General features: G+C 40.5%; 1 protein-coding gene across 1 annotated transcript; it reads right to left on the reverse strand.

Annotated features, from left to right (window-relative positions):
* Positions 1–722: 722 nt before the first annotated feature.
* On the reverse strand, positions 723–22,476 carry LOC124136782 (phospholipid-transporting ATPase ABCA3-like). The gene is made up of 19 exons (XM_046502815.2): positions 20,834–22,476; positions 17,698–17,931; positions 15,694–15,944; positions 14,569–14,806; positions 13,710–13,883; positions 13,086–13,267; positions 12,394–12,522; positions 11,011–11,140; positions 9,353–9,507; positions 8,441–8,596; positions 8,115–8,325; positions 7,608–7,857; positions 7,165–7,295; positions 5,873–6,868; positions 5,483–5,698; positions 4,773–5,284; positions 3,588–3,775; positions 3,184–3,354; positions 723–3,076 (listed from the first exon to the last, which is right to left on the reverse strand). Exons 1-19 carry the CDS (start codon positions 21,123–21,125, stop codon positions 2,596–2,598), a joined length of 5,097 nt encoding a protein of 1,698 aa, XP_046358771.2. The 5' UTR covers positions 21,126–22,476; the 3' UTR covers positions 723–2,595.
* Positions 22,477–27,310: the final 4,834 nt, after the last annotated feature.

Consider the following 27,310-nt stretch of genomic DNA (forward strand, 5'->3'; position numbering starts at 1 on the left):
AAATGGTCTCAAAGATATCAAATTCCAAGTCCATGATTGGTTAGTCCATAGTGATGACCTGATTGTAATTCATTAATAAGTTACACGTGCAACAGTCAAAATCACCTTCGTCAGTGTCGAAACTTTATGGTTTTAGAGTGCACTAAATGTTTTTTCATCTGTCTAGTTTGCATTATCGCCAGAGCCGTGTTAATCAACACATGTGGCGGAAACGTTTTTTTATGGAGGAACGAGAAAATTGATTTTCATGACTATATAATATACAGTTAAAAGTTATACATTTACATGAACACTGTAAATGTATTCGTAAAAGACCTTCTACCTTCGCGAGCGAGTTGAATGGTCTAGGGCCCAAGGAACGAAATGTAGAAAGGGTGTATAAGTGTTTGAATTTGGTAAAATACATGCAGGTTTGTTAAATATGATTATAAAACGAATTTCGTTTGAATTCCCCTTCATTCAAAATGTCCACAGAAATTAAATTCTGCTTGAGAAATAGAGCTGACTTAATGGGAGATGTGACGTGTGACGTGAGCCAGCTGAGTTTTCACATGTGGACACACAGTTGCACCGATTACAACACACAGGTAGGTCCTTGTTCAAGCAGGAATATGCAGGAAATTATATATAACAATAACATGTGTGGATGCAATAAGTTCTGCGTTCTGAGATACAGTGATATAGGTATCTACTACAGTTAACAATACATGTATATAATAAAATTCAGAGAGAGAAAATGTTTATTATATTCTAAACACACATACACAAACAATAAAACACGTACACAAACAATAAAATATATACGGACTAACATGTTTCTTTCAATTTGTTATCTATCATATATTGTTTCTAATTCCATCGTAAAAACCCGGAAAGCCCTATGTATTTAGTGATAGACACTGCTCCTAGTAGTCTCCTCACAGTACGACTGCCCGACTGAGATGGCTGAAGGTACCCGTCAGCTTCCAGTATCTTATCATCAGTTCTTGATTCAATGTCTCTGACTCTTCAGGCTGGGCGGTGGGGGAAGCCTAGTGGTTAATACGTTCGCTCGTCACTCCGAAGACAAGGGTTCGAATGTGACAAGCCCATTCCTGGTGTCCCCCGCCCCGATGCTGCTAAAAGCGGCGTAAAACCATATTCTCTCACTCAAACAAGCGCCAGGCGGCTGTTGTGGTCAGGGGCTTGTGGCTTGCACTCAACAGAACATGCTATTGGTGAGGAATGTGAGTATTTCATGATTGTTTGTTATTTACTCGCCTGTCTTGAACAAAAGGATAATACAGAGAATTACAAGCTGTTCAATCCTGTGATGAAAGTATATATATATGAAAGACATCACCACATATACGATTTGTAAAGCATGAAGATTTATGAAGCATAAATATTTGTTACCAAAAAAATGTCATCAAAACGCATAAACGACCAATTGTGTTACCGAAATTCCAGGATTGTGAAGGATATCGGACAGTGCGGAACAACTTCAAGAGGAAGGTTGAAGTTCATTCTTATGCATAAATAACTAAAAAATAATATCTTACTGACGGGCTGCTTATTCAATCACTGACCCCAAAAAGCAGTAGCCAAAGATCGAAATCAGTGACATCGTTCAACCCAGTAATGCAACAATAGCCCCGCCCATTCTATTATCAGCCAATCAGGAACAGCTGTCAGGTGATTGGCGTGGCCTATTTATCCACGCAAACAAGATTTCTTGGTTAGCCAGTTAAAAGCCTTGGAATCATTTGCAATTTATTGATATAATGAAATGCAATTCATTTGATATACAGATTCGTTTTTAAGTTAGGCCCAGTTATGTTTCTCGTCATCGTTGTCAGGTAAAAATCGAGATTTTCAGGTAACCGAAAAGACGAGTTACCTGCCAAATGAGCAACACAGGTGAGAAAAAAATCAGGCCCAGTGACCTTGTCATGTTGAACACATTATGAGAATTCAGACAAATCTGAAAAACAATACTAAATGTCGAAGTCGCTCGATGTCCTTAAATCTACACTACGCCACTGTAGACATTTATTTGCCAATTCATTGTTTGGATAAAATCACAGGTCTTTCTTTTGAACGGTATCTTGTAGGTGCGTGGATGTGTTTGGTATGGGGCTGTGGTGAGTGAGTGGATGTGGTGTGTATTTTGTGTTTATGTTTCGTGTTTGTGTGGATCGGAGGTAGAGGGGTGAGGGTGTATTTTGGATGGACGGGAGTGAGTGAGGAGGATGGGTGTGTGTGAGTGTTTTCTGTTTAGTTATCTGTGTGTGTGTGCGTGTGTGTGTGCGTGTGTGTGTGTGTGGGTGTGTGTGTGGTATTTTGAGTTGGGTTTGTGAGCAGGGTTTGTATACATGTAGTGTCTGTTATCGTTTCGGTGGTGGATGGTTTCGAATTATTATCCGAAATACTGTTAATTGGTATGAGTATGTATTTACTTCTATTATAAAACTTCAACAAGGCAGCGCGTCTTCTAATGAATGTCTGATGTCATTTCTTATCAATAAAACACCTCGATAAAAACGATTTATCAATAAATATCATAGAGCGTGTATATACATATACCGGACACTGACAGTTATTTTTGAACATAAATTATTCAATTTGTTTGTGAAAATCATTATTAAACAGCAAACAGCAGCATATTCTCTTTAGCATGCTTGTTTTATCCTCCTTTGGTGGAACTTGCGAACGTGTAAATGAGAGGAACACTTGTTCAAGGGTTGTTTGGTGAACTGAATAGTCCTCGACAGAGAACTGCGCCTTGGATTGTTCCATCACCGTGAAGACCTGGGCGAGACTGACGGCGTTGTAAGGAACTTGGAAGTGAACGTAGCCCTGATGGTCGTCGAACACCTTGGTTTCTTGATAGGTTGATGTGATGAAGTTCACCAGAGGTTCAGTTAAAGCGGGAGCCCTTTCTTCTGATACTCCTGTTTCAACTGTTTTCATCCTAGCTATCAGCGTGTAGCCCTGGCCGAATTTGGTCTTCAAATGTTGTGGTGTTCCAAGACACACAAATCTCCCATTCACCATGATGGCAATTCTCGTACACAGAGCGTCACATTCTTCCATGCTGAAAATTCATAAATCCGAATTAGTTGTAGTATAATTTATAGGATACAATAAATTTTGTAGCAGATTTTTTACATTAAATTGGTTTGAAGCATCGTTTTTACAAACCTGTGAGACGTGAGCACGAGGGTCCTACCACGTTCCCGGACCTTTGACAGGACGTTCCAGAGCTGCCTCCTGGCCTTGGGGTCCATCCCTGTGGACGGCTCATCCAGCATGATGATGGCCGGGTCTCCAACAAGAGCGATTGCAGTGCTCAGCTTACGTTTGTTACCTCCACTGTGAAATAGACGAAAGTACATCAATTTTGTTCTGAATATACACGATACATCATCAACCATTTTATGTTTATATGATAAGGCCGCAACATGAGAAACCAAAGTACTTCAATATGTAACATGTCCTATGTAAGATCTCATAAACACAACAATGTGTCCGAAAGTACTGGTATCCGTTCACAAAATTCAAAGTGGTGATTCGGTATATTCATCATGTGTGTGAATGAACTCAACCTGTATTCCGATGTTGGCTTGTCTGAATATTGCCTGAGCATCATGATATCCAGCAGGTTGTCACAAGCGCCTTTGACGTAGTTTTCCGGCACTCCCTTGAGTTTGGCGTACATTGTAAGAGTCTCTCGTCCAGTCATCTGATCAATCAGAGCATCAAACTGGGGACAGTAGCCCATGTTCTCCTGCATCTGTTATCAAGAGGTATATGAAATTAAATAATACATCCCCACATGGATCTAAAATGTAACAGAAAGATATATGGATCAGGGCAGAGTTTGTTCTTGTGAGCACTTGACATGCCCTGGCATGTGTTTGTGATGAGTGGCATCAGTGGGCTGGGTATGATAACCTTTACGCGAACTCCTTGTACCATTATTATTCGGCAGTGATTCATAAGCACATGCTTATGATGTAGTCGGAATCGTACAACAGACTCTGCATTCAACAGATATTGCTTTTGATTATGTCACACTCTTTTATTAAATATTCGATGCCCAGAAATGTTAACACTGAAACCTCATTTAATTATGTTAAAATGAAACATCTAATACTCAATACAGTCCGAACACATGAAAACAAATTATGATTATCTTCCGCGTGAAGGTACTCATGAATCTTTGTCAATACTTTTCTTGTAACTGTAGTGAATGAATGAGTGAGTGAGTATGTGAGTCAGCGAGCGAGTTATAAGACGTTTACCAGTGTGAGGAAACCTACAAGCATGTAAAACCAAGGATCATAATTAGGGCGAATCTTGTAATAAATTCACGAATATACACGCGACAGTGGTCTTCCACCTGTACTATCGTCAATATATACAGCTACACTGGGATCTGTTTCTGTCAAATATTGTTTAAAGTGAACAGATGTGCTGCTATCATGAATATTTAGAAAAAAAGTAGTTTCAACGCACATTTATTTTACATCAAAATCCTCAGCTAATTATTATCCCTCTGACACTGTTTCGGCTTCATTAACCTAAACACTGGCCGAGTTATGGGTGAGTTTCTCTCCTAATCGACGAATCTCTGGGAACTGTGGTGCCATGGTCGACACCCCGACTGCCATGTCTGCACCCCCACTTGAGTATGTAAGACTCGTATATTTGTAAGTAAAGCCGACTGTGGCGTACAGCAGAATATACATATTCCAATCTGTGTTACATGATAAAAAGACGTGTATTACCTTTTGGGTGTGATTCTTGATGTCGAAGGACTGTAAGAAGACATTTCCACGTGTCAGCATCACATCGCCAGTCATCATTTTAAAAGTTGTTGTCTTTCCTGCACCGTTTTGCCCAAGGAGACCAAAGCACTCCTTCTCAGGTATGCCCACACTCAGATGATCAACAGCAACGAAGTTCCCGTATCGTTTGTAAAGGTCCTTCAGGACTAATGCATCTGAGTTCCCAGCTCCAATGGCAAATTCATCAATGCGTTGCCTCTCACGGAGAACATCTCCATCCTCTGGAACTTGTTGAATTGCACCGAAGGACGGTGCACCGGGTTGTGGTATTTCTGTTTCCTGTGGTCTGAAGGCATACCAGATTCTCTGCGGTATCTGATACTCAATGAACAGTGTCACAGACATATACACCATAGCCTGGAACAGCATGAAGACAACATAGCGTCCGACACCCGGAGAGTCCCAATCCAGGAAGTTTTCAGTAAATTCAAAGCAGTAGTCCCCACAAGTGTCTGTTACCAAACAATGCAAAAAACATTTAACTCTGATGTCATGTACAAAATAATAAAATCTGTCAAGTTTAGAAGTGAAAGAGGTATACCATTTCCGTGGACATTTGCTGACGGTTGCAAACAAAAAGCTAAACACTCAGCTTTTACAGAATCATATACGACTTTATCTATAAATATATAAAAGTTATAGAAACCAACCTTTACAGCAAGGATCTCTCTGTGATATAGCACACATATAGGTGTAGTTTTGCTTTGTACATCCATCGAGGAACATGTAGTTGGTGTACATATCCATGAATGACTTGCCAAAGTTGTAGTGAGGAAAAATAAGGAGAAACATCCAATCTGTGGCTTTAGCCTCAGATGTCTTTCTGTACACGGTCAGCATATATACCGATAAAAGAGTGGCAAGTCCTGTTGGGAGAAATATTAATCAACTGAAATAAAAACCAATTACTCTCATTCACCAATACCATGGCTTTATTTAGAAGCTGTCAATTTACGACCAATAATTGCTTTACGCAGTACAGCTGAAAAGTATATGGCAATTTTCGTCTTTCAATTTTAGGACATTTTTTAATACCTCACCTGTAATAATATTCAAGATGATGATGACAACCACCCCGGTAGGAGGGGACTTGAACATATTCTGAAGAGCATACATGAATGGCAGAACTGCCAAACCATACACAAGCAGGATGAGGAACACGATGCCTAATCTCCCATCTTCTGTATATGCTGGCGACTGGAATCCTGCAAACACAATCAGCAGCAGCAGGGATGGAATCAGGTAGTTGATGTAGTCCCAGGCCAGGTTGGACAACCAGAAGACAAATGGTCCAACTCCACTAACAATCTGAAGATGTTTGGCGCCCACCTGTCTCTCCTTGATGAGGAAATACACGAAGGATGAAGCCAGGAAGGCCATGCCAAAGACAATACAATAGGCCACAGAAAAGCCAAGTGCAGATACTGAGGAAATTGTTTGAATTGAATTGTCTGCGGCTTCAAGGGGAATAGGGTTGTTGATAGTGGTAATGGAATGATCCTGAGATGTAAAATGTTTGAGTATTGCATTCATCATGAAAGACAAAGCTATGGGTTGGCTATGGTAAGGTTGTCCATTAAAAATACTCATTACTTCTTTGCTAGATTTGAACTGTGCTCCGATGATCATTTTCTTGTTGTATGCACCGATACTAAGCTCGTTTGCTCTTGATAAGAAATAGCTTGTCACATTATATGTCGATAGATCTATCACCTCAGGTTTGTTTTTAGTTCCTGCAAACTGATCACGGTATGCCTGTGCAAGTTGCTGTGGTAGTTGTTCTGGACCACCTTCATATGGGACGTAGGTGCCTTTGAATGGTGTCAAGTCTAGAGATAACGGAACCTCGACTACCTCTCCGTGATCTGCCTCGCTTACAATCAAAGCAGCAACAGTAAAAAGTACTGGTAACAAAAGCTGGACAATGGTGATGGTCCTGTTCCTCCATGTGTGAAGAGCCTTCTTTACAAACAATCCTCTAAAGCGAGACAGCTCTAACATTATTCCTCTGGTTTTAGTGAAACCCTTATTGAATGCTGAAATAAATACATAAATGTATAAACAAAACTGATTATATGAACATGTTGATGACCATAATGTAATGAAAATGATGCTGTCTAAGGACTATACATTGCTTTACAGATAAACAAACCACTTGTCAATTGACTCAGGCAACTGGCAGCCCTAATCTATGCCTAGATAGAAATAGAGTGGTATGTTCCACTTCAGTTGTTAAATGCAGATAAAAGTCACAATATCACACTAACAATTATCATATTAACATAAACAGTTTACGTAAAACTGACTTTTGCTGTGTTGAACAAGTATGTACCTAATATATCAGCCGTTATCATCTCTCTCATTTCATTGCTCCAACTATTTGTTCCGTTAGATATCAAATTGTTTCTTGATCCTGTTGGGTAATCTTCATCTCCATCCTCCTTTTGCTCCTGCTCTCCAGCTCTATCCAATAAATACAAATTTGAAGACTTTTATTTTGGTATTGTTTCATAATGTTTGAGCAGAAACAGTTTAAAGAAAATGCATAAATGTAACCATATCGCCTGCATGTGAGTACTTAGTAGAGTAAACCTGACACTATTGTATTCCTGAATATATTTATGAAATTGTTGCACTTAAATTTAAACATTGTCCTAAAATGACAGGGCATCAGAAAACTAACGGTACTTTGTCTTTGTAAACTGAAACTTTATTGATTATACTTGTACCTTCCACGAACTCAATATAGGTTTTGAAATAAGAAACACTACTCACTTGAGGAACACTTCCTCCATAGTAGTTGCACTTGCGCCAAAACTGGATATGCCAAGCTCCCCCCTCTTGGTTTCAATCTCCGTGAAGAGGGCAGCAAAATTGGCTGACTGATCATCAGGCAGCAAGTAGGATAGTTCAGCATTGATCTCACTCTCCGTGACTGCTGTAGGGACGTATTGCTGGACAACTGCCGTCACTGATGCCACCTGACAGGTGGGTTCCTTCACCATCACCAGGTGGTAGCCAGCACCTGAAATGTCGAAATGTCCCCAAATGACACGTTACAAATTTTGCTTTTCTGCAGCTCTGGGGAAACACAAGAGTATAAAAAAACATGTCAAAATTATTTTCAAGATTAAAATAATTCTATCACGTATAAAAGGTGCTTTTTTCCAAGTACTGACACATGTTGCATTGCCAGGTTACATTTTCTATCAGCTGTTATGAACAATGTGGAAAATGACATCTTCAAACATAAATGTATAAGTTATTGGTAACAACACATGCCATAGAGTTTCTTCAGGAAGTACGATGTCCCACAGCACTTGACCACCCCTTCTGCCATGATGGCGATGCGGTCACCCAGAAGGTCAGCTTCGTCCATGAAGTGAGTGGTCAGCAGCATTGTCCGGCCCTGTCTGTTTCTCTGAAGGATGTCCCATGTCTGTCTCCTGGCTGCAGGATCCATGCCGGAAGTTGGTTCGTCTAAGATCACGATCTGCAATGTGTTTTCTGATCAGACATAGTTCTATTTCTATCATAAATATATCATGGTATAGTGATAAAGTGCATTTTTTCAATTTTGTATGAAATGATATATATTGGCCTCATACCTTCGATCCTCCAATCAAAGCAATGCCTACAGAAAGCTTCCTCTTCTGTCCTCCAGATAGATGTTGAGACTGTGTGAATCTCTTCAGACTTAAGCCAACCTCATTCATCATGGTGGTGACATCAGATTGAACATTCTTGCTCGGACAACCTTTCAACTGCAAAAACAGAACTTGTATTGCTTTCCTTTCTGAATTGTAAGTACCATACCCATGCCAACAGTTTTTTAATGGGTAAACACAAGATCTTTCTTCCATATGAAGCTGATAAGCCATAATACAACAGCAATCCTATTCAAATCGGATTTAACCCTACTCACTCACTTCTAGATTTTCTCACTAAAGCTAAAGAAACATTTTTGGGAAGACGATTCGGCGTTATATGCAAGTGTTTGCAAATAAATGGTACATCTCAAATTCGAGATGCTCCACATAATCTAACAAAATTATACAAGGTTAAGTAAAACAACCTATTGAAGATAAATACACGCAACGTGTCCCTTTCCCCCCAACGACAGAAACAGATATAAGTAAGTTCATTATATGGTGTGACTGACCTCTTGATCAACCATAAGATTAATATCAAAACAATCAATAGCTAGAATATATATTTCCGGTGACTTGAGTTGGCCATATCAGAAGCTGATCAACATAAACATACATAAATGATCGACCCAGTATCTTTTGACCACCCTATATCATAGTACCTCATTAATTCTTCCGTGAAGATCTGCGTTAGAATTGGTCTTCTGCAACCCATGCTTGTCGAATGAGGCAACTAATGAAATTGGGTGGTCTTGGCTGATGCATGTCAACGTATCCCAATTGCTTAAATCAATTTACCAACAACATAATATTGACACATATTGTTCAGGATTCTGATCATGTAGTCTTATGTAGAAAAACGAAACTTACACTTGCAAAGAACTCCAGATGTTCCTGGACAGTCAAGCTGTCAAACAGGATGTTGTGTTGAGGACAGAGACCAAGACTCTGCCGGACACTCTGGATGTCGTTGTTGATGTCGTAACCGTTCACAATGGCGGTCCCTCCAGATGCAGGGATGAAACCTTGAACGGTCACACAAAAATTATAATTAATTTGTAAGAAAAAGCATAATCTGATTGGGCAGTTGCTGCCTTATACAACTCCATATTGATATGACGTCACTTGCTTGTCACCTTTGGTGCTCTTCACACTTCGAGTCCGATTGTGGTTGCAAGATAAATCTAATTGTTACAGGCAGATATTAAGGCAGAAAGAAATCCTGCAACTTGCGACCTTATAATGAGGTTACATGTGTCACTAGCGTACGGGATTTACGAGCTGAATGCCCGTGTTTTCCTACCGACCTCTGGTCTCATGGTGTACAAGCCTTTCAGCTCGAACATTCGTAAAAGCTCCGCGGGTGACATATGTAACTCACACTCCACAAGGGGAAGGTTTAAAGTATATGTGGCATACACTCCTCCTGACAATATACAATTATTTGTAACGGAAAAAAGTAGCTGCTTCATATTAAGTGATGTAAATGTTACCAACACAATGTTTTGTCATTTGTCTGACCAATGTGTTATCTCATAACAAATTCAGCGATACTATGCTACCTCGAAAAGTCTGTTACAAGACGTGCAAATCATACTGCGCGTACACATCTTGGACAATAGATGAATGACCAAACATGGACAAAACAGATTAAAAGAATGACACTTCTGTGACTAATTACGGCAACATAAATCCCCGTCAGCACAAACAAATATCCAAAATAATTTAAGGAAGCATTCCATCCAACACATGAACACAGTGGTCTGAAACCCAAGCTTGATTTGTTCCTGAAACTAATGGCCCACGCATAATGATAAAATTGCAAGGAGACTACGGTCAGCACTCTCAAATTACCTATTGTTTGGCGATGCGACTGCCGAAAACGATCAACAATCTTGACATTCCCCCAAGTCCCCCGGATGTTCATGGAATGTAACAGTAACAATTACTAAAATTAACCACTGTGAACTATCCGCACGTGTGACGTTCCGAAACTGAGAGCGCGACTTTGTCTAAATGACTAAAACTGTGAAATTATACCACAGATATAGTGAGATACAAACAGAATGACACGTTATTTATTTAATTACGCTGCAACATATGGAACACGGAGAATGGATGTTCCGAAACAGAAGTTATAGAGTTATTTGTTTTGTTTTACACAGCTCTGGGACATATGCACCGCAACACATCATTTTCTGTAATGTTTCAACAATTGCATATATTTCTAAACGGGAAAAAGTTCGAAATGATAAAGAGATAGAACCACTCTAGTGGTTTAATATGTGAAATATCAAGACTGTGCCGTTTATAGTTGAAATACTCGGCAAAAAACGATTGATTGATATTAACCATACGTAAAAACGCTCGTGATGAATCATATCAGCACGCACGCACGCACGCACGCACGCACGCACGCACGCACGCAAGCAAGCAAGCAAGCACGCACGCACGCACGCACGCACGCACAAACAAACAAACAACACACACACAAACACACACACAAACGTATGAATATGTAGCTATACCTGTAAGGACAGACATAGTTGTAGTTTTTCCAGCGCCGTTGTGACCCAGGAGAACAGAGATCTGACCCTCGAACATGTTGAGACTCATCCCGTCCACAGCTACCTTTTGCTTAGACCCGGAGCCGAAAACCTTCGAAAGACATTGCACTTTGATAATTAACAAAACGTCAGAGAGGGTGTGTAGAACGTGTATTACCAATGGATGTATTCACTCCCCCCAAAAAGAAACGCATAACCGATTGCATTATAATGAATATTGTTTCTTTAACCAAAATTGCTCTAAAATTGTTGAAATACGCCATGGATCATGTACATATACGGATATGAGTATTTGGTATTATAAATTGTGCCATTTGACTTGTCTCTGCAACATCCAAAATCGCCAAAGGCCCATTTCAACCTGGGGAGTCCCAGATATCAGTTGCTCGTCGTCTAAACGTCGAGCAGACAACAATTTTACGTCTCATTGTACGATTGCAACATTCTGGGTCAACCAGAGACCGTCCACGTTCCGGCCGACCACAAGTCACTTCACCCGCCCGAGATTGGTACATCCGGGTGCTTCATTTATGTGATTGGACTGTCACGGCCGAACACACAGCTGCTAATGTGCCAGGACGACGATGGATGTCCGCCTTGACTGTACGGAATCGCCTTCGCTAAGGTTGGATTGAGAGCCAAGAGACCTCATTTGGACTCCGTATGTCAACGACATCACCGCCTTCAACGCGTTCTTTGGTGAACAAACGTTCAGATCTTGAATCCGCGCCATTGGACGAATTTTGCATCAACGCTTCCTTCCTGTAATTGACGTCCAATGTGAGATTTTCCAAAAATGATATCGTCAGGCCGCACACGGGAGCCTTCCCTCCAACAACAACGTAAATGTACATTCTTTGAGCATCTTTGGGATGAACTCGGTCGACGTCTACGACAGCGTCAACCACAGTCTGCAACACTTCATTAACTGGTTCGAACACTACAGGAGGAACGGAGAAGGTCTCCCCAGGCCAAAATTCAGAGACTAATACGGTTAAGCAGGGACGTATATTGAACTTGACGTCACCACTGACCAACTGCACGACATCCGTGTGTTATGAAATCTGGACAAACCTTGTTGCTCTAATTATGTGAAATTTCATCTTTTACGGAAGAAATCTTTTCGTATCATGCTTTGAAATACACCCACCAAGGGTTGAATTTTTCAGCCATTTTTTTCTTTTTTTCTTTTTTTCTTAGAGTATATTATCAATCATAGTATCTTTATGATTAACATGTTTATATTAGTTTTTGCTGATTTCCCAGGTTTGAGATAATTTATGTTGATATTATATTTCAAAATCAATAAAACGGGTTTTTCTCACAAGCATTCAATTTTCTCACCTTTTTAAGATTTTGGATGGATATTCCATTCATCATACCACTTGGTTCCCTCTCAAAGTGCTTCTCATCCAAGTGCTGAGTACTTGAACAATCAGCATTAGTCTGTTTAGTTCCACACCAGTAAGAGCCCTGGTATTAAAGATTAGTGTGCACATGCAAACGTGACTAACGTTGTGACTTGAATTGATGAGATATAAATCAGTTCAAAAGTTCAAAAACCAGTCGTCTAAGGCGCAGCGATTCGCTGTGCGGAGTTGCGTCCCTTGGTCACGCCAGAAACCTATGATTGTGGGTTCGAATCCTGGTTCGGCCCTGTTATGCTTCTAGGTTGTCAGCACCATACCCGTGCTCGTGGGTTTAACCGAAGTGGTAAACGTCTAAGACTTTCATCACTTCGGGCTTTCCTCCCACATTAAGCTGACACGCCGCGATATAACTGGAGTACCGTTTAAAGCGGCGTTAAACCTAACTCACTCATTACTAAATATGCAAAACCTTCACATGAATTAATAAGAGATCTTAAGTAATCAGAATTAATTAATCAGTTCAAAAGCATTACAAAATGTGCAAAACATAAAAATAATTAAATACGTAATAACGCAATTACTTTCTCATTTTTGCACTAAAATAGGGTGTGAACTTTGAATCTCTTCAAGCACGTGTGTTGTGTACATGCTATAACAATTACTTACGGTGAAGGGGAAATAGATTGGTTTCGGCACACCAAACTCCCCTGGCCAAACATTGTCCATATACCAGGTGATGAGGAGGTGGATTGCCGTGTCGCCTAGCAACATCAAAATGGCGTCCAGCAGGGAGAAGTTGTCATCCACAGTAGCAGGCTCATGAAAATTAGACCACTGCACACCCGAGCCTATATATTCAACATAGACACATGGAAATATTTATGGGAATTGGGACATTGAAAGCATTTTTCAGATGCACTTTATGGGCCAAAGAAAAAAAAGTATTTACGTTGAAGTTCAGCAGCAATTTTCAAATTTACCAAATTTTAAACCCCATTTGCATTTTAAAGGAGATGAGAACCTATATCCAGTACATTCATATTTAGTAGTGTTTATCCTGTCCATACTTATATTGGAATTGAATTTTCCAGGGTGAGGGGCAGTGGGATAGCCTAGTGGTTAAAGCTTTCTGTCGTCACGCCAATGGCTCGGGTTCAATTCCCCATATGGGTACAATGTGTAAAGCCCATCCATTTTAGTGTCCCCCGCCAAGATATTGCTGGAATATTGCTAAAAGCGGCCTAAAACCCTGTTCACTCACTTACTCACTCAAGGATGAAAGAAACATACCAGCTCCTTCATAGAGTGATATGACCTTTGCACCAAACGCCATTCCCACATTGAACAGGAGACAGGAAGCCAGTTTAGCTGACCTCGACATGTTCTGGTATATGATCTGCAGGTAGAAGTACGGGCAATAGGATATGAAGAACACGATCCCGCTGACTGCTGCTCCGATGTTTGCTGCAAATATTAAGAAAGCCATAAGAAGATGATGTTCTAAATTACCTGAAATATCGTAATAAATGCAATGGATGGTTTCAGAGGACCTTTTTAAAGAACTTTAAAGACAAAGAGCCTATTATCAACAATCAGGGGATCATTAACCAACCATCCATACGTCCATATGTGTATTATTTCAATAAGACATGAGCCATTAACGTGGATATTGATGTTGCCGTCACTTTGAGTGACATCGGCAAATGCATTTCAATATGTTTTTATCTGTGATATATTTTGAAAATATCTTCCTTCAATTTTTCATGTCCTTCAGTTACTTGAAATGTCTTATAATGTATTTGATGGGCAAATGCTTTGTGGGGGTAACACATAATTCTAAAAGTGTGGTTGTCCTGAATGTTGATATGAATAACGAGTTCGATAATCGCCTTAAAGGAACAGGTTTGAGGTTGTCAAATCAAATTACAGATTCCATATCACAGCTGATTGTTCAATCAAGTGGTTCAATCAACAAACGGCGTAAGGTAAATTGTGACAAATGCGAGACGGAAAAACACCCGACTTAAATACAATTGCCACTCACTGATAAATTTTATAGATATTAAATTAGTCTATTGGAAATAATATGTAAATAAATGGTATTGTCATATTGTATTTCAATACTAGGTCTAAAATAATCCATATTTACCCCTTTGAGTGAAGACGCTGATCATGAAGCAGTAGGAGATGATGGAGACGCCGTAACAGAGGAGGAACACAAAGAACAGGGAGGGATCTGATTTAGCCAAAGCAGCCCCATTTCCACTTGCATTTACTCCACACAGCAGAACGTACAGGGCCACCACGACCAACACATATAGAAAACTGGTCACGAACCAAGACGTCCAGTGAGCTGCAGCACTCAGACCCATCAGCTTCATGGACTCCTGGGAAGTAAGAAATGGATGTAGTCAAGTTTTAACTTTCAAGGGGGTGGTAGGCTGGAATGACGGTTGAAGCGTTAACTTGATACACAGAACATTAAGATTCAATTCCCCACATTTGTACAATATGTGAATCTCATTGTATCCCTCTGTCGTGATATGGCTTGAAGTTTGCTAAAAGCGGGGTAAACTCTACTCCCATGAGGGACAAAGTTGTAAATGATCGTGTGTGAGTGATGTCCTTTCTGTCTCACCAAAGACCTGGGAATTATCGGGGTTTGTGTAGCTGCCCAGCAGTCTAAGGGACGTTAATTTGCTCTGCAGAGTTCCATCCTTTTACCATAGCAGGAACCGGTGAATGTGGGTTCAAATGCACTATTTGCTCCAATTATGACTCTAGGTCTGTCAAATAGCCCAGCTTAAGTTTACTTTCATTCGTGTTTTGCGTTGAGCTTCAACAGCTACCTGGTGAGTATATTACCCAGGATGTGGCGGAAGAAGGTTAACCGCCACATTACCATCTCGTCCTACCGGGTACCCATTCGCTGCAGGGTGAATAGAGGTACATTTCGAAAAAATCACATACTTGAGGAGACACCCATCCAACTTCTATCCGAGACCTCCACGTTGCTTAAATTCACCTGATTTGTGACCTGTGCGCTGTGGACAGGATCACCTGCCATTAATCTAAAAGAGGTTTGTGGCACACACGTGTATTCATGTTGCTTTGTGTGCTGATATCTCGCTGTTGATTAGGAACGAAAATTAGTTGGTCTGATTCTAAATCCATGATTGACAGGCGATGCACTCCTCTATATAGGTGCACTCCATATTTGAAACCGCGAGGAAAATAACAGCCATTTGAGTCATTACAAAACCTGAAGACTTACTTTCAGTTTCTTTTCCTTCTCGTAAACAACTCCCTTCGTTGTCTGGATGGCCATCAGGATGAAGCTCAGCATCAGCAACACCGGAAACACGTACTGCAGCATCGCACTCATAGTGTCAACGATGTAGGGCGGGTATGGCATTCGCAGCATTTGAACCTTTAGGTCTTGCAGTATAGCAGTTGAGTTCGGGTTAAAATGTTTGATGATGGCTTCATGAAACATGCGCTGGAGAGCCACAAAGTATTCATAGTCTGAAACAGATAAAAAGAGGAACATATTATTAAGTTATACGCTCTTACGACATTACATTACATTTATCATGTTGTTCTGGGTTGTGTCAAGTTGTTCTGGGTTGTATGATGTTGTTTTGGGCAGTTCTATGTTGTTCTGGGTTGTGTCAAGTTGGTCTGGGTTGTATGATGTTGTTTTGGGCAGTTCTATGTTGTTCTGGGTTGTGTCAAGTTGTTCTGGGTTGTATGATGTTGTTTTGGGCAGTTCTATGTTGTTCTGGGTTGTGTCAAGTTGGTCTGGGTTGTATGATGTTGTTTTGGGCAGTTCTATGTTGTTCTGGGTTGTGTCAAGTTGGTCTGGGTTGTATGATGTTGTTTTGGGCAGTTCTATGTTGTTCTGGGTTGTGTCAAGTTGGTCTGGGTTGTATGATGTTGTTTTGGGCAGTTCTATGTTGTTCTGGGTTGTGTCAAGTTGGTCTGGGTTGTATGATGTTGTTTTGGGCAGTTCTATGTTGCTCTGGTTTCTGTCATGTTCTGGGTTTTGTCATGTCGCTCTCTGGTTTGTCTCATGTTGTTATAGGTTCTGTCATGTTGTTTAGATTTGCATCATGTGTTATTCTCGGTCTTTGGCAAGATGTTCTGGTCTGTGTCTTGGGGCGTATCTGGTGTTGTGTCACGCAGTACCTGATGTAAATCTGTTTCACATTGCTGCGCTTTGTTCTGTGTGGTGTAATGCATCAAGGTGATTTATATATTTATTTCATCATGGGCACCTGTGGTACTGATAAAGTTAAAGATATACTTTTGCAGTTCCTTTGTAGCAAATAAACAAAACCGACAAAATCACTTCCATAACCAGCGTCCGCCCGGAGAGCGGAAGGTCCAGGGTTCGATCCCGGGCCGCGTCATACAAAAAGACATTAAAAGATTGTACTTGTTGTTACCCTGTCTGGCGCTCGGCATTAAGGGGCTAAAACAAGGACTGGTCGGCTCGGAGTCAGTATACTGTGTCTGAGTGGGGTATTCATGTTAAACTGCGGCATGGTATCTCAGTGAGCTAGCACTATAAATCGGCATCAGTCCGGACTAGTACAAGCAGCCACACACACACATACACGTGCATGCACGTCGCTATATAAGTGCAATAATCTTGGACGCGACGTTAAACCCAATTTCACCTCACCTCACCTCACTTCCATAACCATTTGGCATTTCTGTTGAAAAACATTGTTCATTGTACGATTCCGACTGTATCATAAGCATGTGTTTAGGAATCACTACGTTTTCGCAAACACTTAGTAGCATCACCATTTGACTGTGTAACCCAAAAGACAGACAAACATTACTTTTTACTCTTTCGCTGCTGATTACGATCTGTTGTTTTGGAAATGAAACAAATAGTATCTAGTTATTTGTGACGCCTTGCACAGGAGCCCCGTCATGCCTTTCGACTGTGCTGAAAGTATACCATGGATGACGTTATCCTTGCTGCATGACCTGTGGTGCATTATCTTTTTTTGCCATTTCCATCGTGTGTTCAGACATCAGCTAAAATTTGAAGGCTAGATGACAAGCTGTTCTAATGCTATTACAGGGGCGTTCGGGTAGCCTAGTGTTTAAAGCGTTCGCTCGTCATGCCGAAGACCCGGATTCGATTCCAGACATGGGTACAATGTGTGAAGCCCATTTCTGGTGTTCCCAGCCGTGTAAGGCTGGACTATTGCTAAAAGCGGCGTAATACTCACTCACTAACATTATTAATCCAATGCGTTACCTGGAGTGGAATCGTCTCTTGGTCCAGTAGTAGCCACGAAGGGTGTGGTCTCTCTGGTGTGCCAACCACCACCATAAGCGTTCCCTTTAGGTCGAATGGCCAATCGCACTTTCTTGGGCAGGATCATCTCTGTCATTGCAACGTTCTTAAATTCAACAGCAAACCTTTTTAAATTAACACTGAAGTAGTCCAGCATGTCTTTTCTCGATGAAAAACCTTTGAACGTAGGCATGCCTGTATGAATGGTAAAAATGTAAAATAAATATGAAAATGATAACCCAATTAAAGATAAGAAATAACAAGCAAAAATCACGATGGAGTCGGGAAAAAGAGTACCAAAGACAGATGTTCAATAGCTCACCTTTATTTGATGAATTAATTTTCTCTTCAGACATTATTACACAGAGTTTAACTTTAACACATGTGATACACTTTGATTTTCATTCAATTTGTTAAGTTTTCTGTTGGTTCTATATTGTTGTGTACATACTAAATATGCGTTTTAGGTATCATTCGACATCCCAGAATCAGAATTCCCTGATCGCTCTGAACAACACATCTTCAGAAGCATATAATATTTCAACTGCCTTGCTCTTTTGAGCGCCACAAGAATAATGTGTGCGGCTATATTTGTAATAACACCACAGTCTCATTTCGTGCATGATGTCACCTCGAAAGGATGTTTCGATTATATAACGTAGACAAACAATCAATAGTCAACAAGAAACATGATAGATTTACTTTGAAGCAGAAATAATGTTTATTTCGTTTCTTTATTAAGTTGGTAAGAATGTTAGTTTACTGAAAGCATTTGCAAAAAAGTCTGAATAAATTCCATACGTATAGAAACAACTATTTATACAATGTCAAATATCCATTGTCATCTTGTTATTCATCATGTTGTGATAATTCAAAATGTAATTTGTTTAAATGTAGAAAAATTCCTGGATTTGTCCGTGAATATCACAATTTCTTCTTTAGACAAGGTGGAATATGCCTCCCGATTAGTGATTAACAGCAACGTAAGCAGTTTGAAAGGCACTTTTTGTACACCACTATTCGGATAAATATACAGAGATTTTACATACACACACACACGCACGCATGCACACACAGATACACAGACAGACACAGATACACAGAGAGACAGACACACACACGCACGCACACACAGTTGCACACACACACACACACACACACACACACGCACGCACGTCCGATCAATATTTACCTATTGATTACGGTAATAGTTGAATACACAAACTTATGATCACCGTTACTTTTTGTTGTCTAAGAAAGTATGCGCAACTGGTCTGGTCCGATCAATGTTTATCTATTGAGTACGGTAAAAGTTATATTCGTCTTGAAGCATATGGTTTCAATATCAATAAATGCTGGAAAATCGCCTATCAGTTGTGAAGGGGATGGTGACCCCATGGGGTCCTGTTAACACTCTATGGGGAATTCCTATCTACCGCAGTTTGATTGTTAGTGTTTTCTGCTTCAGATTGACAATGTGAGTACCAATTAATTCCTATTATCATATTAAAGAAGATATTGAATCAAACGGGGACGGCGGGGGTTACCGAGTTTCTAACGCTACATTTCGGTGTTCAGACTGGCGTCAATATGTATGGATTCTATGATCGAATTCCAGATAATGATCTTTGGTTCGTAAGCACTGTTACCGTGCTCGTTGGTAATACGACTTACTCGCCGTGATACAATTCCTGTCAAAGCGGCGTTAAACCCAACTCCCTCACTAAATTGAACGACTCACAATGTTGTGAAAGACTATCGGACGTACTCTTCACGTAGAGTTTGTGTTTACTCAACAGCTGATTAACAGGGTTGGGGACAACGTACGATAGTCTTGCCAAATGTTGACACAGGACCTTTCATAGCTACAATTACAACAGATATCCAAAACGTCCGTCTATCACTATCGTGTGACTGGCTGTAAGCACTAACATGAGATCGATAGGAATGTAATCGGGGTGTACTTATCAGTGAAGGTATGCGAGTTTCACAATACTGCAACGGAACTAGTCAAATAGTGAAATAAGTTACGCAATATTCTACATACAAACGGGCGTGGTTACTTTTATGACTAAGAAACGCGTGTAACAATATGCTTGGTATTAATATTGATAGGGAGTGTCAATACAAAAGATGATAGGGATTTGTGAAAAGGTACCCCAAACAAAAAGTAGCTATGAACAAGGCTCATCTATCAAATCTTGTTGTCTTAGATGTCTTAGATGTCACACACGAATTAAAGAGGGGGCACGGTGGCCCAGTCGTCTAAGGATTCGCTGTGCAGAGTTGCGTCCCTTGAGCACGCCAGAAACCTATAATCGTGGGTTCGAATCCCGGTTCGCCACGATTATGTTTCTAGGTTTTGTCAGCACCATACCCGTGTTCGTGGGTTTCACCGAAGTGATAAACGTCTGAGACCTGCATCACTTCGGGCTTTCCTCCCACATTAAGCTGACACGCCGTGATATAACTGGAATACTGTTAAAAGCGGCGTTAAACCCAACTCACTCACTCACTCACGAATTAAAGAGGACTCCAAGTTGCTTAATTGGGACGGAGATTGACCGATGCCATTTCAACGATTTTCAATTTTTCAATTGTGTGTTCCTTACACAAGATACGTCATCTACATTCCCCGTAGGAGCATTTTAAGAAGAAGATTTTATTTAGGTCTAATTCTTCAACGGTGAAGACTGTTGGTTATAACTTCTGAACTCTCGGCAGGTTGTTTTGTGTTCAACCTTAGACGACGGATCAATCCGTGAATGCAAACATAACACAATATTTTTATTATATTTTTTATTAGTTATCATTATTTTTTCTGTCTTATATCCTCTCACAGCCTATTTTCGTAAGTTAACAGTGCTGACATTTCGAGAGATGAAATATTCATAACTTAAATTCGTCTTCATACCGGTAAGTGATGCCCTCAACAACAGAATTAAGCTATCTAGCCACAGGAAAAGAACCCCGATAAAAGGCGTGACCTCGAGTACCTCGTATCCCGCTAAACTACCAACCAATCAGGTTTTCGAAAGCAGGTGAGGTAAGTCGAGTATCGCGTTTACGTTTCGTGAAATATGGGAAATTAACTTACCCAGTGGATGTTTCAGTGTTTCGTTAATACTCGCAACAAGTCCATTGATGAGGGAATTGTTAGGCGTGAACAGAACCTCATTGTTGCCAAAGTACGACAATCGTCGAAGCACTTCATCAGGGGAATATACCGTCGCTGTCTTTTGTTCGATCTTTACCAGAAATCTCATACTGAAAAATATAACTCCGACCAGAAGAGGTAAAAGAATTTCAAAGACTGTCACACAAATCTTTCTACGTTTTAGAAGGAAATTCTTCCACATAAGCAGCCGGAGCTGTCGAAAGAAGGCCATGTTGCTTGATAAGCCGTCCCTCTGTCCACCTTACATTAATGTAAACATGTCACACCTTGATCCCGTGTGTTACGTGAGATGGCGAGATTGCAAGGTCGCCTAGCAACGTGGCTATGAAGACTGCTCAGTGGATATGTTTGTTGGGTATATGAATCCCATACACCACGAGGATGGTCGTTTCTGTTGTTTGTCGAGGTCAGTGTATTGCTCACTGGTGTATATGATCGACCGATGTACCCCTTGCGAAATGCATATTAATCACATGTCACAACGCCTTCGCAAGCTATTTGCAGAGTTATAGCTGCTCACAGTGTGTTGCCGAACTGTAGACACGCTTATCTCTCCTCTGCTGATAACGACCTGGTCGGGAATGCGGTCACGGCATTTGTAGTTATTGGATAGTATTGGAACATGAGTGAATGAGTTAGGCTTATCGCTGCTTTGAACAGTATTCCAGTTATATCACGGCGTGTCAGCTTGATGTAGGGGGTAGGCCCGAAGTGATGCAGGTCTCAGACGTTTACCACTTTGGTGAAACCAACGAAGACGGGTATGGCGCTGAAAAACCAAGAAACAGCATTGTTGCGAACTGGGATTCGAACCCACGACCATAGGTTTCATGTTTGCCCAAGAGACGCAACTCTACAGAGCGAATTGCATCATCTAAGACTTCATGTGGAGGATAGACTTCTGGCGCTTAAGCGAATTGCGGCGCCTTGGATGACAGGAAACTTTGAACGGGGTAATCTCAGATATATGTTTTTGTAATATTTTCTTATGTGCTACATATGAATCGTTGATGGGTTATTTTTGTGTGTTTTGATAAACATTAATAGTGACTAACGCTGTGAACATTTTCTTCTGAATACCGCCACTACCCAATTACACACATCCTAATCACCCGCCACAAATTTGGTACATTGGAATGGGTGAAGTCGGTGCATCTTTCCGCCCGTCGCGTTTGCGGAGCATAATATAAAGACCAGTTCAATATTTCCTGACCAAACTTTGCACGGATAAAAAAAATCAGTCCAACCAAGAAATTGTAATTTCGGAATATTTCGGATTGTTGTACAACCTGTGCTGTAGTTGAGTCTGGGAGCAGTTGTGCCTCACACACATTGTCAGTTCTTGTTATCGAGGGACATAGAGCTTAGCCCAGGACCGATAACTACAAGCCAAACCCAAATCCAACATGTCTTTTCAGGGAAAGATGATATTTTAATCGAACTTCGAACGATGAAAAATGAGCTGTCCAGAGAAATGAGTGAGTGAGTTTGATTTTACGCCGCTGTTAGCAATCTTCCATCAATATCACGGCAGGGGACACCAGAAATAGGCTTCACACATTGTAGCCGACCGCCCCTCCAGAGAAATGAGTGAGTGAGTTTGATTTTACGCCGCTGTTAGCAATCTTCCATCAATATCACAGCAGGGGACACCAGAAATGGGCTTCACACATTGTAGCCGACCGCCCCTCCAGAGAAATGAGTGAGTGAGTTTGATTTTACGCCGCTGTTAGCAATCTTCCATCAATATCACGGCAGGGGACACCAGAAATAGGCTTCACACATTTTAGCCGACCGCCCCTCCAGAGAAATGAGTGAGTGAGTTTGATTTTACGCCGCTGTTAGCAATCTTCCATCAATATCACGGCAGGGGACACCAGAAATAGGCTTCACACATTGTAGCCGACCGCCCCTCCAGAGAAATGAGTGAGTGAGTTTGATTTTACGCCGCTGTTAGCAATCTTCCATCAATATCACGGCAGGGGACACCAGAAATAGGCTTCACACATTGTAGCCGACCGCCCCTCCAGAGAAATGAGTGAGTGAGTTTGATTTTACGCCGCTGTTAGCAATCTTCCATCAATATCACGGCAGGGGACACCAGAAATAGGCTTCACACATTGTAGCCGACCGCCCCTCCAGAGGAATGAGAACATCGAAGCGGATATCATGAAATTAAACAGGTGTATGAATGAGATACATATTGACATATATATTATCAGCAAATACTACGCCTCGCCTTCACGCTATAATTGTTGAACGAATAGATGTTATTGAAAATAACTTGCTTATGACCTTACTAAACACAGAGATACATGTAGGTGCAACAGAACCTGCGACTCAGCAATAAAAGAGGATATTGTAAAAGTGGACAGTTGGTGAAAGAAAAGAATCCGAAACGAAAAACGCCTACCCATGCCCGGGACAGAATCCACCTTCCGCCTGCCCGTGACACAGAGACACCACCACCAACCCCAACGAGACTAACAGTGCATTGGGGTATGGCCACGGACCTGAGCCAGAACAAACGCGCAGACGTCCTCTAGATTTTATCTTCTGAATGTTTCTGGAATTGAAACTAAGATGAAAAAATCTCAAAAACACGATCACGGGAGAGCCTGACGCCGGAACACACTAACGCTAGACTACCAGTTCGAAGTGTCATTTTGACTGACCTGCATCTTCGGCTGCGGCGTCAATAGTGCCAAGACATAGTATCAAGTCATAGAGAACAGATGACCTTCACCTTGAAAATCAACTGTTCCATGTGTGCCATATGGAACCTGGGTCAATGACAGTGATGTGTGACAGTTTTGAACAATCGATTACCATCTCTTGATAATTCATATGATCTATAAAATCTAAAAGTAAAATCACTTTTACGTTTTCTTTTTTAGGGTATACATTGCTTGAAACACTGCTAGATTTAATACAAAAGTTTGGGCATCTTCATATCCTACTTAGTGGAGATTTCAACGGGCGAACAGGATCATCGCTGGTGTGGTTGATGATGATGATGATGATGATGCCCATCGACTTAAAATACAATATCTTTCAGCATTATGTGACAGTATGAATGTTAAAAGGTCCTCCTGTGATAAAATGGTGAACAAGTATTGGAACCATTACTAAATACTTGCAATATTTCGAATTTATTCATATTTAATGGACGCTGTGGTACTGACGTCTGGATAGGTGACTTCCTGTGTCTGTGATGCACGGTAACCAGGTGACAGTTACCGTGTTGTGTGGAGCGAGGACAAGGTAGGTTTATTTGAAGACTTTTTACTCTTAGTAGACTCTGTATCCAGACCGCCTCCGTGGTCTAGTGGTAGAGCGTCTGCCCGGAGAGCGGAAGGTCCGGGGCTCGATCCCCGGCCGCGTCATACAAAAAGACGTTAAAAGATGGTACTTGTTGTTACCCTGTCTGGCGCTCGGCATCAAGGGGCTAAAACAATGACTGGTCGGCTCGGAGTCAGTATACTGTGTCCGAGTGGGATATTCATGTTAAACTGCGGCATGGTATCTCAGTGTGCTAGCACTATAAATCGGTATCAGTCCGGACTAGTACAAGCAGCCACACAAACGCGTACATGCACGTCGCTATGTAAGTGCAATAATCTTGGACGCGACGTTAAACCCCATTTCACCTCACCTCTGTATCCATACTTGATACTTGTTCTGAAGTAATATATTTGAATTCCCTGTATGACGCAGTTATTTAGCTATATAAAGTATTCTACTGCAAGCTGTATTACAAGAAGTAGATTTAGTGTTCCTTTAAGAACCTTGGTTTGATAATAAATGTTACTATTACCGTTGCGAGAAATTAAGATCATTGAAGGCATTTAGATTACATCAAAATAAACAATCATTAGCTGGTTATATTCTGTTAAACAGACAAAAACTTCGTGAGGAGAGGAAGATTTATCAGGATAATATTCAATGTAAAATATTGAAGAACTTGTAGATAGTAAAGATTTTTGGTTCATTGAAACGCCTATCAATAGGTACTGTCAAACATAAACTTAGTATTAGTATGAAGCTAGTTATGAGTACTTTGATTTTACTTGATTCTGAATCCGAGGAAATTGCAGACGAAGAACATTGTATTGATAATACAATCTCATTAAAATCAGGCGACTACGCTTCGAAACATATTTTGACAAATTCTCGATTAAAAATTTGAAACCTGAACAAAAGAACATTCTCGAATAGCTAATAGATGGTCTTGATTCCATTGTAGTCGTTAAGCCCGTAACTATCGTTCGGAATACCCCCTGTTAAAGTTTTCGAGGTTTAGAAACTACATTCCGATTAGATTAGAAATCACATTCCGAGTGACGCTTTCATGATCTGGTAAGGGACGCTCTGATTGGTCGGATAAAAGGTTGTTCTGACGTGACCCCTAATGGGATGTCCTCAGATCTTTGTTTTGCGCTAGTGCGAACTAAGATATGATTTTAATGAGATTGATTGATAGTATAAGTCGGGATGATGTAACACAATCCATCTTAGACTTTCCTATTGAACAAGTCGTTATGACGTCTTAAAACTAGAAAATCAGCGGGTGATGATAAGCTAATTGTAGAAATGTTCAATCATTCGTCTGACATTATTGTTCTTTTTTCACATTCCTGATTAACAGTATGTTTGAATCAACTGTTTCCAAATTCTTGGACAGCTGGTTACATTTCTCATAAAAAAGGGGGAAAAACCAGGTTGCCAGTTAAAATTGCAGAGGTATAACAATATTGAGTGTTTTTAGTAAGCTAAATACTCATATTATCAACAAAAGATTACAGTCTTGGAGTCAAAATGTCAGAGTGTCAGGCGGGATGTCGTTGTGGACACTCTTGCGTTGACATTTTGTTTACTTTATAGGCTATCATCCAGAGATACCTTTCACAGAAAGTATACTTTATTTGTTGATTTCTCAAAAGCGGTCGGCTCTAATGGATTGTGCTTAAAAATTGGCATTATGGTGTTTCACGAAAGGTGACTGAACGTTTTGTTTGATAGGTATTCCTTAGAAGTTGACGGATGACAAAGTAGACCCAATTTATGGATAACAACTTCTTTAATACTGTTAAGGCGACGTTTCGGTATAAATCCTTATACCGTTGTCAAGCAAGACTGAATGAGGAACATTGTACAGAATATATGTAGTAGTTGAGAATTCACAGTTAGGGATTAACAGGTACAACAATTGCATACATGAGTGGGATAACACCAGTAAGTGATGACAACAGAAGGATAAAACTGTAACAACATGATAGGCAGAGAATTGATAGGAGGAAGCCAATGGGACACGAAGCCAGTTAAACAGGATATGTTTATAGGTGTAGTGATTATTGCTTAATGAGTCGGCGGATGGGAAGATCAAGGGGGTTGAAGAATGAAGTCAGCGTAACTTTCTTTGCTGACTCAGTCTCTCATCTTCTCAAACTGTCTTAATTGCCCATGACTTTTGTGAATCTTATATGTACGTCATTTTGTACATATACATTCAAATTATTTGTAAATAAATCAATATTCCACCCTAATTGTCTTTCTTTCGTTCGTTTCAAATCCAATTCCACGTTTTTACTTGCTCAAGTTGTTAAAATACTCGATACCCATTGTTTAATTAGATCTGCGAATTAAAATATTCGCAGGACGACGACCTCACTTTTTGCTAGTTTGTTTTCATACGACACAGGGGGTCGTCGTCCTGCGAATGAACCGATCAAGGCTATTTAATCCCATCCGCCTACTGTAATATTAAGTAATCTCGGAGTCCGACAAAGGTGCATTTTAAGCCCGTTTCTTTTTAGAGGATTTATTGATATCTAGCAAGAGATATAGAACAGAACTCTGGACCTGGTGTCCAGTTACACCCACATGCCATACAGCTTGATATGTGATGATAATGGGGTAGATATCCACTTTATATAGTGGCGTTTAAAAGTTGTATTAAATATTATTGTGAATTGTTATAAACGCCAGGTTCACGGTATCCAAAACAATGTTTACCCAATGAAATGTTATATCAGGCATTTAACAATGGAAAAAAACAACTTGACATCAAAGATTAAGTCCCTCCTTAAAATATATATTTATTTGGGAAAACCATAAAGTTGACAGTCAGGAATCGTTCACAGCAGAATTTATTTGTAGATTAAATGTCACCCACCAACAGGTCTGGCATACTGAGATGTGGGGTAGTTCTCAGATCTTTCATTATTTATTGTTCAAAAATCAAATTTCTTTTGAGCCTTATATCAATAACAACAAGTAAATTCGGATATGCTATTGCACAGTTCCGTTGTTGCTCACATCAGTTATCTATTGAGACAGATGGGTGTATACCCATACCGTGAGTGAGTGAGTGAGTTCGGTTTAACGCCGCTTTTA

This window comes from Haliotis rufescens, unplaced genomic scaffold, assembly GCF_023055435.1.
Source record: "Haliotis rufescens isolate VD_foot unplaced genomic scaffold, xgHalRufe1.0.p SCAF_70, whole genome shotgun sequence".
NCBI lineage: Eukaryota > Metazoa > Mollusca > Gastropoda > Lepetellida > Haliotidae > Haliotis > Haliotis rufescens.